Source organism: Osmerus mordax (assembly GCF_038355195.1).
Source record: "Osmerus mordax isolate fOsmMor3 chromosome 3 unlocalized genomic scaffold, fOsmMor3.pri SUPER_3_unloc_2, whole genome shotgun sequence".
NCBI lineage: Eukaryota > Metazoa > Chordata > Actinopteri > Osmeriformes > Osmeridae > Osmerus > Osmerus mordax.
In genome coordinates, this window is record NW_027120324.1 from 28283 (window position 1) to 41090 (window position 12808).

Consider the following 12808-nt stretch of genomic DNA (forward strand, 5'->3'; position numbering starts at 1 on the left):
TTGTCGGGAATGTCCTGAGATCCAAAACTAAGTGCAACAAACATTAGCTAGTGCTTGCCGCTGTAGCACAATCCAAGTAGCGAAGGAGCCACTTCACAAGTCATAAGCAACTTATTTTCTCTTTTGCCTATTTCCCCACAAAAACCTCTGGTACCAGTCAATCAAGACTGGACATATGCCATTTAGGATAGCCGTTATTTCGAATCAGCTGGCTTGCTGGCTGCGAGGTTAGCCAGTTGTACTTTGGAGGAAGGTGAGTTGCTATGTTGAAAGTGTTTACTTTTCGCTTTGCAGGTGTTTTTTAACCAGATGCCAGACTAGACGGATAGCTACTTGATAATATTGAAGACAGATTACAGTAGCTGCATACTACCGTTGTTGTGCATGACTAACAGTCAGTGGCTAGAGAGCTAGCTAGCACTATAGTAGCTGTTTGCGAGCTTATCGACGCAATCATTAGCTAAAATGACCTGTTTGTAGCTAGTTACTAGCGTAGCTACCGAGCTAGCTCAAGTACTAGACTAGAATAGTCGAGAGAGTAGAGTCTATACTCTGGCAAAAATGAGATTTTATGCGAAGCCTGGTCAAGTATCCAGGTATTTTTCTCTCTTTTCGACACATGCTGCTTTTTTTGATCTGACAATCTGGTCAGTTGTGACAATTAGCAAGTACAATTATTTGTAGTAGCTTGATAGGTGCCTGACTACTGTTTATAGTTGACCATTTGCCCACATATATTGAAGCTAGCTACAGTAGGCTAAAGTTGTAGTTGATGGATATTCGCGTGTTCTACTTTTCAGATTGTGACCGGCGAGTGTCCGTCCACCCCCCCCGCCATGGCTGGTGGTATCACCGAGAGTGGGGAGCCCTACTCCCCGTTTGTAAGTATCAGCTGGGACGTTATTGTAGTTTCTGTCTAGAACGTCACTAACATCACCCCTTGCTCTGCCGCTAATTATTGGTGGGGACGATTCAACGTTCCCTTGACATTGATAGGTTTATGTCCCCACTGTCTATCCCTAAACATGGCTGTATGCTGTGGTTATTTTAGTTAGTCATCACAGAAGAGGACACAGGAAGAGTAGGTGCTGACACGCCACACATGTATTGCAAAGGTCAGAAACACTGTCTGGCCTAGCTGCGGTTGTACAGAGAGCCCAGGTTATTTGTTTCTACTTTGTCCACTCTTATTTCATCAGCTACAGTGCAGATTTGTCCTGGAGATCCACAAAGTTTAGCTCCACTCTGTGCTGAGGCCTGTCAGACTAAACCAGGTTCTATGAAGTCTCTTTTGTGGCTCAGGGACAGTGATGGCTCCCTGGTGACTGTCAGTGATGAATATGAAGAGGAAAATGTCCCCAGTCTAGCCACCATGACTGGACCTGTTCTGTCATCCACCTTCCCGGTTCTTGTGCCCGTCCTAAACTCTTACCCTGTGTGTGTATGTGTTCGTCTCTGTTGTGTGGCTCTTCCAGGTGGGGCTAGTGTACATGTTCAACCTGATCGTAGGCACTGGGGCGTTGACCATGCCCAGGGCCTTCGCCACGGCTGGCTGGGTGGTCAGTCTGGCGCTCATCTCCTTCCTGGCCTTCATGAGGTCAGTTCACCCATCCTGGCACTAACTCTAAAGTGAAGGGGATTGCTCAGTGAGGATGGGTATAGCTCAGTGAGGATGGGTATAGCTCAGTGAGGATGGTTATAGCTCAGTGAGGATGGTTATAGCTCAGTGAGGATGGGTATAGCCCAGTGAGGATGGTTATAGCTCAGTGAAGATGGTTATAGCTCAGTGAAGATGGTTATAGCTCAGTGAAGATGGTTATAGCTCAGTGAAGATGGGTATAGCTCAGTGAGGATGGTTATAGCTCAGTGAGGATGGGTATAGCTCAGTGAGGATGGTTATAGCTCAGTGAGGATGGTTATAGCTCAGTGAGGATGGATGGTTATAGCTCAGTGAGGATGGTTATAGCTCAGTGAGGATGGGTATAGCTCAGTGAAGATGGTTATAGCTCAGTGAAGATGGTTATAGCTCAGTGAAGATGGTTATAGCCCAGTGAGGATGGTTATAGCTCAGTGAAGATGGTTATAGCCCAGTGAGGATGGTTATAGCTCAGTGAGGATGGTTATAGCTCAGTGAAGATGGGTATAGCTCAGTGAGGATGGTTATAGCTCAGTGAGGATGGTTATAGCTCAGTGAGGATGGTTATAGCTCAGTGAGGATGGTTATAGCTCAGTGAAGATGGTTATAGCTCAGTGAAGATGGGTATAGCTCAGTGAGGATGGTTATAGCTCAGTGAGGATGGTTATAGCTCAGTGAGGATGGTTTTAGCTTAGTGAGGATGGTTTTAGCTCAGTGAGGATCAGTGAAGCTGAGGGCTAGCACATTGGACCAAGATCAAGAGGTCCCATGCTGGTTCAAATGAAGTTCAGTATCTCTTCATTTATGCCTTCATCTCTCTCCTTCTCCCCCCTCCCCCTTTCACCATCCCTCCTTCTACTCACTCAACTCTCTCTCCTCCTCCCTTTCTCGTTCCCTCCTCAGCTACATGACCACCACGTTCGTGATCGAGGCGATGGCTTCAGCCAATGCTCAGCTGCGCTGGAAGAGGAGAGAGCAGGAGGAGGTGAGTTGGCGGCCATCTTGTCCCAACAAGCACAGATATTTAACGTAGTCGAAGTTGCTGCTCTTTCGTGTTGTGATGCTGTCAATTCTCTCCTGTGTTTGGAATCCTCCATCTTCAGGTGGAAGACAGTGACTCCACCTCTGATTACTCTGACGATGATGTCATCATCAGGGGACGGCCGGAGGCAAGGCCGATTCTGTCCATCCGTGAGTGACCTCCCCCCCCCCCCCCCCGCCCCTCCCACACACACACATATTCACTCTAACCCTGTGCCTGTTTTCAGAGAGGCCTGGAGGCCCAGTGGATCAGTTTGACATCGTGGAGCGTGTGGAGATGGGTCAGATGGCCTCCATGTTCTTCAACAAAGGTAGGAACTCTTCACCATGACGAGTGCACTGGTTTTAGATGGCTAGTCTCATAGTCTCAGTGGGTGATGGAGGGACGGGGGTGGAAGGGTAGAGGGATTGTGTGTTGAAGGTTATGCGGGACCACTGCCTCCCCTTCATGTCCCATTGTCACACACACATAGAGAGAGAGGCTGTTTCTTCTAATGGGTTGTAATTATGGAAGGATAAATTGCCTCAGGTTGTAATGACCTATTTGAGACCCCATCAAGGCCACATTTTAATCTTCATAGCCCGTGTGTGTGTGTGCGCGTGTGTGTGTGTGCGTGTGTGTGTGTGTGTGTGTGTGTGTGTGTGTACGTATGTCATCTTTGTGTGTGTCTGTACTTACTGTATATGTCATCTGTTTTTGCGTGTGTGTGCACCAACAGGATTGTTGTGTGAGTGATTGGGTGGCTAATGAAAGCTTGGCTAGCGTAGCCGTGACAGAATCACGTTCACCTTGAAACAGAAACAAAAGCACCCTGCTTCTGTTAGAGACACACACACACACACACACTCCTCTCCTGTCTCAACAGTCTAGAAGCATGTCCTGTCAGTGTGTCCTGTCTCAGAGAGAGGGGAGGATGGGTGCTGTGTCTCAGAGAGAGAGGAGGATAGGTGCTGTGTCTCAGAGAGAGAGGAGGATGGGTGCTGTGTCTCAGAGAGAGAGGAGGATGGGTGCTGTGTCTCAGAGAGAGAGGAGGATAGGTGCTGTGTCTCAGAGAGAGAGGAGGATAGGTGCTGTGTCTCAGAGAGAGAGGAGGATGGGTGCTGTGTCTCAGAGAGAGAGGAGGATGGGTGCTGTGTCTCAGAGAGAAAGGAGGATAGGTGCTGTGTCTCAGAGAGAGAGGAGGATGGGTGCTGTGTCTCAGAGAGAGAGGAGGATGGGTGCTGTGTCTCAGAGAGAGAGAGGAGGATGGGTGCTGTGTCTCAGAGAGAGAGGAGGATGGGTTCTGTGTCTCAGAGAGAGAGGAGGATGGGTGCTGTGTCTCAGAGAGAGAGGAGGATGGGTGCTGTGTCTCAGAGAGAGAGGAGGATGGGTGCTGTGTCTCAGAGAGAGAGGAGGATGGGTGCTGTGCCTCAGAGAGAGAGAGGAGGATGGGTGCTGTGTCTCAGAGAGAGGAGGATAGGTGCTATCCCATCTCTGTACAGCAGGTGGAGCCGTTGACTCACACATCAAAATGTCACTGCCCACAAACACTCACACAGTTTAATACACAGACACACACACACACACAGGTCCACACAAATACCCACACACCACTCATGTAAACAAATACACATTAAGATATGCACACAACAAAGCTAGAGACACGTCTCCCCGGGTGTGAGGTAACCCTCGGTGGGATCTCTCCATGGTGTGTCTGTCCTCTACGGCAGGTGAGGAGGCATCGATCTCTGTTTCTCTCCTCTCTTGCTCTCTCTCTCTCTTTCACCTCTCTTTCTCTTTCACCTCTCTGTTTCACCTCTCTCTCTCTCTCACCTCTCTCTCTCTCTCTCTCTCTCTCTTTCACCTCTCTTTCTCTTTCACCTCTCTGTTTCACCTCTCTCTCTCTCTCTCTCTCTCACCTCTCTCTCTCTCTCTCTCTCTCTCTCTCTCTCTCTCTCTCTCTCTCTCTCTCTCTCTCTCTCTCTCTCTCTCTCTCTCTCTCTCTCTTTCACCTCTCTTTCTCTTTCACCTCTCTGTTTCACCTCTCTCTCTCTCTCTCTCTCTCTCTCTCTCTCTCTCTCTCTCTCTCTCTCTCTCTCTCTCTCTCTCTCTCTCTCTCTCTCTCTCTCTCTCTCTCTCTGTGCAGGTGGAGAGCTGCCCAGTGACTCTAATCAGATCTGAATTAGATGGGCACTGGGCCCAGCATGCAGGAGAAAACTGTCTGTGTTAGTGGGCGTGCGTGTTAGTGGGCGTGCGTGTTAGTGGGCGTGCGTGTTAGTGGGCGTGCGTGTTAGTGGGCGTGCGTGTTAGTGGGCGTGCGTGTTAGTGGGCGTGCGTGTTAGTGGTTGTGCGTGTTAGTGGGCGTGCGTGTTAGTGGCACCCTGTTCAGGGTCACTGCTCTGTTCAGTGACCCTGAACAGAGCAGTGTGTTAGTGTGTGCTGTAGAAGCAGGACACCTGTGTGTGTGTGTGTGTGTGTGTGTGTGTGTGTGTGTGTGTGTGTGTGTGTGTGTGTGTGTGTGTTAGGGGACATCCAGGCTCCTCAGTTACTGAGATAGCTAGAGGCTGTAGCCTTCATTCCTGCTCTGGTCGTTGATACTTGAAAACCTGTTAACATCCCACCTCCAACAAGTGGCTCTGTCTTGCTCCTGCATGGTGTGTGTGTGTGTGTGTGTGTGTGTGTGTGTGTGTGTGCGCGTGTGTGCGTGTTTCCTCTCTAAGCAATTAAAAATGCGTCATTCCCCCTCTGAGTTCAGCCGAATGCCAGCATAAAAGGGCCCTTGAATAGCTTACACTAAAACACACACACCTCTCCTCCTCCTCACCTCTCCTCTTCACCTCTCCTCTTCACCTCTCCTTATCACCTCTCCTTATCACCTCTCCTCTTCACCTTTCCTTATCATCTCTCCTCCTCCCCCCTCCTCCTCACCTCTCCTCCTCCCCCCCAGATCAGAGGAATCAGTTCAGCCTGTAAAACTATAACCCTGCCTGTGTTTTATGTGTTTTTAATGGACTCATCTCTCTCATCTCCCTGGCAGTAATGAATGACCTGGCAGCTGCACCTGTGTCTGTGTCTGTCTGTGTGTGTGTGTGTCTGTCTCTGTGTGTCTCTGTGTGTGTCTGTGTGTGTCTGTGTGTGTCTGTGTGTGTCTGTGTGTGTGTGTCCTGCTAGCAGTAGTTCTCTGATGGGTTGATGGTGGAGATCTGTTAGCTTCTACCAGTCTTCAGTCACTGCTCAGACACCAAGAGACCACTGGGTGTCTGAGTGTCTGTCTTTGGAGAGGTGTGTTCTGGTTGTCTGGAGTGTGTGTGTGTGTGTGTGTGTGTGGGGGGGGGGGGTGGTGCATTTGTGTGTGCTGAGATTTCTGTGTGTGTGGAGGCCTGACAAGGAAATGTTCCCTCCTAAAGTGATTACTTTCTTAATTAGTGTGATTAATATTCCTCTGGTGAAGAAGACATGACTGTTATGACTGTTCTCTCCCTGAGGGGGGGTGGAGGGGGGGATGGAGGGTGGGATGGAGGGGCGGAGGAGTGCAGGGGGAGAAGATTGCAGTTGATGGAGTGATGACATGAGCTATTAGAGGAGAAGTGTGCCAGTTGTCCGGTGTCTCCTTGGGGGGGGGGGGGGGGGGGGGATGAAGGATCTGCTAACCTGGACTGTGGAAGGACACTGGCTGCTGCCTGTCCCCCCAGCCTGTCCCCCAGCCTGTCCCCAGCCTGTCCCCCAGCCTGTCCCCAGCCTGTCCCCCAGCCTGTCCCCAGCCTGTCCCCCAGCCTGTCCCCCAGCCTGTGTTCCTGGTCCACATGGACCCAGATGCTAAACATGCAGCATGTGCCTAACGTGTCTTCCTCTGTCCCCTGCAGTGGGGGTCAACATGTTCTACATCTGCATCATCGTGTACCTGTACGGAGACCTGGCCATCTACGCTGCCGCAGTGCCTCTGTCCCTCATGGAGGTGGCCTGGTAAGATCCACATCACCCTCTCACCCTCACCCTCTCACCCTCTCACTCTCACCATCTCACTCTCACCCTCTCACCCTCTCACCCTCTCACTCTCTCACTCTCTCACCCTCTCACAATCACACTCTCACCCCTCACACTCTCACCCTCACACTCTCACCCTCACACTCTCACACTCTGACCCTCTCACTCTCACTCTCACCATCTTACTCTCACCCTCTCACCCTCTTACTCTCACCCTCTCACCCTCACACTCTCACACTCTCACCCTCTCACCCTCTCACCCTTTCACCCTCTAACTCTCACTCTCTAACTCTCACTCTCTCACCCTTTCACCCTCTCACTCTCTAACTCTCACCCTCTCACACTCTCTCACTCTCACTCTCACACTCTCACTCTCACACTCACCCTTTCACCCTCTCTCTCTAACTCTCACCCTCACCCTCTCACCCTCTCACTCTCACCCTCTCCCTCTACCCCTCTCACTCTACCCCTCACTCACCTTCACCCTTCCAGCCCTCCCACACTGACCCTCTCACCCTCCTACTCTCTCACCCTCACATTCCCATCTTCTTCACCCTAACACTATCAGTACCACCAAATCAGTCTCTCTCTCTCTCCTCCCATTGGTGCTTCTCCCTCCTGGACAGGTTGTTATTGCTTGCCCATTGGCTACAGGAGTGCAGACAGCTAGTGCTCAGTTATTCCATATTGGGACTGTCAAGGCTTTATGAATTAGCCCCGCCAGCCGAAAAGACACAACCAAAGGCTACAGACCTGATGACTTACGTGTGTGTGTGTGTGTGTGTGTGTGTGTGTGTCTGCAGTGGGAACCAGTCGTGCAGTGCAGGCAGTGTGCAGTACAACGACACAGATGTGTGTTGGGGATCGATCAGCAGATTAAACGCATACAGAGTCTTCCTGGTGAGTAGAGACACGCTGTCTGTCTGTCTCTCTATCTGTGTCTGTCTCTCTCTGTGTCTGTCTCTCTGTGTGTCTGTCTGTCTCTCTATCTGTCTGTCTGTCTGCCTCTCTCTGTCTCTATCTGTGTGTCTGTCTCTCTCTGTCTCTCTCTCTGTGTGTCTGTCTGTCTGTCTCTCTGTGTGTCTCTCTCTTTCTGTCTCTCTCTCTGTGTGTCTGTCTCTCTTTATCTCTCTGTGTGTCTGTCTGTCTCTCTCTGTCTCTCTATCTGTCTGTCTCTGTCTCTCTATCTGTGTGTCTGTCTGTCTCTGTCTCTCTCTCTCACTGTCTGTCTGTCTGTCTGTGTGTCTGTCTCTGTCTCTCTCTCTGTGTGTCTCTCTCCTGGTCTCTCTGTACCTGCAGCTTGTATACGACACCTCCTCGTGTCTGCCACCTCCTCAGGCAGCCTGCTGTAACCCAGACGACCATGTCCTGACATGCCAACCTCATCTGTATTAGTGTCAGACTAAAACCCCTCAGAGCCCTGTCCTCTCTCCCCCGTCTCTCCCCCGTCTCTCGCCCTCCTGTCTCTCCCCTGTCTCTCGCTCTCTCTGCCCTGGTGTGCCAGCCGCTGTCAGACTAGCCCCCAGGAACTCTCACCTCTCCTTCTCTGCCTCTCCTTCTCTGCCTACCCACCTCTCTCTCCCTCTCCTTCCTCTCACCTGCCCCCACCCCCCCCCCCCCCCGCCCCCTCTCTCCCCTATTTCCACTTGAGTGTGTGCGCGCATGTGAACGTGTGAGTGAGCGTCTGTGTGTATGCATGTGTGTGTATGCATGTTTATGCATGTGTGTGTATGCCTGCCCTTGAAGTCCTAAGAGAGCTAAACTCTTGTGATTTTCACTCTTGCTTTAACTTTACGGGCCGACATTGATAGATGGGCTGATCTCACCCTGTGTTATTTCCCTCCCCCCCCGCGCCTCCCCCCGTGCCTCCCCCCGCGCCTCCCCCGTGCCTCCCCCGCGCCTCCCCCTCCCATCTCCTTGTTCAATCTAAACTGTGCCAGCTCAAACAGTTGACTAATAAATTAATCTTTTTTCAGTTTGATCTTGTAAGCTTCTTGCTGCATGTAAACAAATGGAAATGATGCTGATGCATTGTCTTCTGTGTTTGTACACAAAATTTTTGTGTGATGTGTGTGAGTGTACATCTGTGTGTGTGTGTGTGTGTATGTGTATATCTGTATATGTGTGTGTGTGTGTGTGTGTGTGTGTGTGTGTACCCCGCATGCTTGTTGCTTGATGTGAATTCTTATGACCATAAATCCTAGCTGGTACTTTTCTGCTGCTGGGTTCAGCTTCAGCTGGTCAGGTCGACCTGACCTATGACCTGACCCGAACGTGACGAAGCTTCATCACTTCCTGTTTACTGAAGAAGTGGTGTCTCCTTAGTTAGTCTCTCCTCTCACAGGCGTTCAGATAGCTTCGACTAGAGAGACGTCTGTTCCCTCTCTTCCTCCTCAGTGAAGCCTCATTTGGTGTTCTCTCTTCTCTCTCTTCCTCTTCTCTCTCTCTTCCTCTCTTCTCTGTCTTCTCTCTTCCTCCCTTTATTTTTGATGGAGAGAGATTCCCCATTTGGTACACTGTCCACCTCGCTCTCGCTCTCTTTCTCTCTCTGTCTGTCTGTGTGTCTGTCTCTCTCTCTGTCTGTGTGTCTGTCTCTCTCTCTGTCTGTGTGTCTGTCTCTCTGTGTGTCTGTCTCTCTGTCTGTCTGTGTGTCTGTCTCTCTCTCTGTCTGTGTGTCTGTCTGTCTGTCTGTCTGTCTCTCTCTCTGTCTGCGTGTCTGTCTCTCTCTCTGTCTGTGTGTCTGTCTCTCTCTCTGTCTGCGTGTCTGTCTCTCTCTCTGTCTGTGTGTCTGTCTCTCTCTCTGTCTGCGTGTCTGTCTCTCTCTCTGTCTGTGTGTCTGTCTCTCTCTCTGTCTGTGTGTCTGTCTCTCTCTCTGTCTGTGTGTCTGTCTCTCTCTCAGTTTTTCTCTCTTCAGAGTGAGTCATGCAGACAGTGGCTGGATGACTGTTTTTACCAACTGCTATTTCCAGCCAGTCAGTCAGTCGAACAGGAGCGTTTCATGATGTTGTGTTGCTCTCATTGTTATATTGTCATTTTTACTGCCAATGCCAGACCATGTTTTGAGTTGAGAGAGAATTCTTAATAGTTGTTTCTGTCTCGGCCATGCTGTTAGCTTAATTTAGGCAGTCTCGGAGGAGTACGTTATCTGTGTATTATTTGAAGAAGTACGGTCCCTAGGTTTCTGAGATGTCCTTCCTGTCCTTCTCTTGTAGGTGGCTTGAGAGGGGGAGCTGCCGAGACAGACGGGGGATACGGAGGGAGGGGGAGTGGACGAGAGGAAGAGATAGAGGGAGGGGCGGAGGGTGAGACAAAGTGACAAAGAAAGTGAGGGAGAGACAGAGATCCTGTGAGTGTCCAGATGAGGGGTAGTGTCAGACAGAGTAGTGGTATTGATAGTTGGCTCTCTAGGGATTCTCGTCTCTACTCAACACCACACCAGCTTTAAAAGGCCTCCCTCCCTCCCTCCCTCCCTCCCCTCCCTCCCTCCCTCCCTCCCTCCCTCCCATCCCTCCCTCCCTCCCTCCCTCCCTCCCTCCCCTCCCTCCCTCCCTCCTCCCTCCCCTCCCTCCCTCCCTCCCTCCCTCCCTCCCTCCCCTCCCTCCCTCCCTCCCACCCTCCCTCCCCTCCCTCCCTCCCTCCCTCCCTCCCTCCCTCCCTCCCTCCCTCCCTCTCTCCTCCCTGTTATCTTCCTCTCGTTTCCCAGAGCAAACACCACAAGCCCATGATGCTCTTCCTGAAGCCCATTGACTCTCTCTATACCACACACACAAACACACATTATTTCTCTTCATTTATTTCGGTCCTGGTCTCTCTCTCTCTCTCTCTCATGAGTTCTTTCTCGCTGGTCTCTCTCTCCCCTTCCCCCTGATCAGTCTCTTCTAGTCTTCATTGAGAGCCCGAAAGGTCATTGATTGCCATTGATTGTAGCCCTCTGCCAGAGGCAGAGACCCAGTAACATCACTCCAGTGATGGAGTCTGTTTGGACTCAGTGGGGGGTGCGGTCTGGTCTGGTCTGGTCTCCATGTGACCTGTTCCTACAGTCAATACTGCTGTGAATAGGATTCTGCTGTGTCATAGCAGAGCGAAACAGAACTTGTATCTGACTAAACACTTCATTTCATTACCACAGACTGAGTTTCGGATCGGTCGATGCAGGCCTCTCACTGCATTAAGATGTGTCTCTCACTCACTCTCACCTCAGTCAAACCTGGGGCCTTGCTTAGTCCTGGACATGTGTGTGTGTGCGCTCGTTGTGTGTGTGTGTGTGTGTCGTGTTGTGACACCATGCTGTGGTAGCATCCATGTCTCCAGAAGGGTTTCCTGCGTATTAGATGAGAGGGATTTAGACAGCACATTAATAGAGATGGTGGTGTGTCTGCTGGACTGACAGCAGATCCATACTGTATGTCAGCTCAAACCTGTGTTCTAGCTGACCATGCGTTCCTCCGGTGTGTGTGTGTGGTGTTGGTGTGTGTGTGTGTGTGGTGTAAGTGTGTGTGTGTGTGTGTGTAAGTGTGTGTGTTTGCATTAGTGCTCGGTTGCCCAGTGAGATCCTCCTATAAAAAGCAACCATCTGTTTTCATGCACTTTATAGTCCTTGTTTGATACACACACACACTTGCACCACACAAGACAATAATGCACATACATGCAGAACCTCAGGGTGTGCTTTCATGTTTGTTTGAAAGCTAGTCATGCTTTTCCTTTAGATGTTCCTCCAGTGTGTGTGGTGGGGTGTGGTGTGTGGGGGTGTGGGGTGTGTGGGTGTGTGGGCTCCCCTTGCGGTGGTCCCCAGCTCCAACAGCTCTCCCTGCTGAGATAATCTCTATTAAACCATCTGCACTGTCATCCTCCTTCACACACACACACACACACACACACACACACACACACACACACAGACACACGTAGACAGACACTCTCTCACACACACACCGACACACACACACTGTGTTGGATCTAGGGACCACATGTGGAGGGAACTCTCCTCAGGGTTCTCCAACACACAGCAGGAGAACACGCCTTCAGAACCGCAGATTAGAGGGACTGGGGGGAGGAGTTGAGAATAGAAGGGTAGGGTGTAGTGTGGGTAGGAGGGTAGGGTGTAGTGTGGGTAGGAGGGTAGGGTGTAGTGTGGGTAGGAGGGTAGGGTGTAGTGTGGGTAGGAGGGAGGGAAGGGTGTAGTGTGGGTAGGAGGGTAGGAGGGTAGGGTGTAGTGTGGGTAGGAGGGTAGGAGGGTAGGGTGTAGTGTGGGGTAGGAGGGTAGGGTGTAGTGTGGGTAGGAGGGTAGGAGGGTAGGGTGTAGTGTGGGTAGGAGGGTAGGAGGGTAGGGTGTAGTGTGGGTAGGAGGGTAGGAGGGTAGGGTGTAGTGTGGGTAGGAGGGTAGGGGTGTAGTGTGGGTAGGAGGGTAGGAGGGTAGGAGGGAAGGAGGGTGTAGTGTGGGTAGGAGGGTAGGAGGGGAAGGGTGTAGTGTGGGTAGGAGGGTAGGAGGGTAGGAGGGTAGGGTGTAGTGTGGGTAGGAGGGTAGGAGGGTAGGAGGGTAGGGTGTAGTGTGGGTAGGAGGGAAGGGTATAGGGAGTAGGGAGTAGGAAGGGAGATTTAGATGACCTACAGTTCAGTCACATTTAGTTTATATAAAACAGCACATGAATGAAGGCAAAGCTAAGAGTGTGTGTCTTCAGCAGAGCTAATGTGTGTGTGGGTCTTTTTAGCAGAGCTGTGTGTGTGACTGAGACTGCATGTGGTGCTGTGTTTTACCTACCAGAGTAACAAGCTCTTTCTTCGTGTGTGTGTGTGTGTGTGTGTGAGTAGTTATCAGCTGCAAGGGCACATCCTGGTTCTCCAGGGTAGGAGAAGAGTAAGGATGTGTTGTCCATGTAATGAACCTGTAATGAAGGCTCACATTCAACCTTGCCCACACTGGGTGGAGTTTATATATGTGTGTGTGTCGGTAATGTGACATCCCTGGTGAGGTCATAAAACTTGTGGACATTTCTCCACTCTCCTCTCTCTCTCCTTCTCTCTCCTCTCTCTCTTCCTCTCCTCTCCTCCCCTTCCTCTCTGTCTGAGAGAGGGTGTGTGTGTGTTTCTGTGTCTTAGAGGGGGTGTGTGTGTGTTTCTGTGTCTGAGAGGGTGTGTGTGTTTCTGTGTCTGAGAGGGTGTGTGTG

General features: G+C 51.0%; 1 protein-coding gene across 1 annotated transcript; it reads left to right on the forward strand.

Annotated features, from left to right (window-relative positions):
- Positions 1–118: 118 nt before the first annotated feature.
- Positions 119–7541, forward strand: tmem104 (transmembrane protein 104; the record flags this gene model as incomplete). The annotated part of the gene is made up of 8 exons (XM_067231637.1): positions 119–253; positions 801–881; positions 1476–1597; positions 2540–2621; positions 2740–2827; positions 2905–2988; positions 6521–6620; positions 7445–7541. Coding segments are annotated over exons 2-8 (618 nt in total), but the record flags the coding sequence as incomplete, so codon positions are not given.
- Between the last annotated feature and the right edge of the window lie 5267 nt (positions 7542–12808).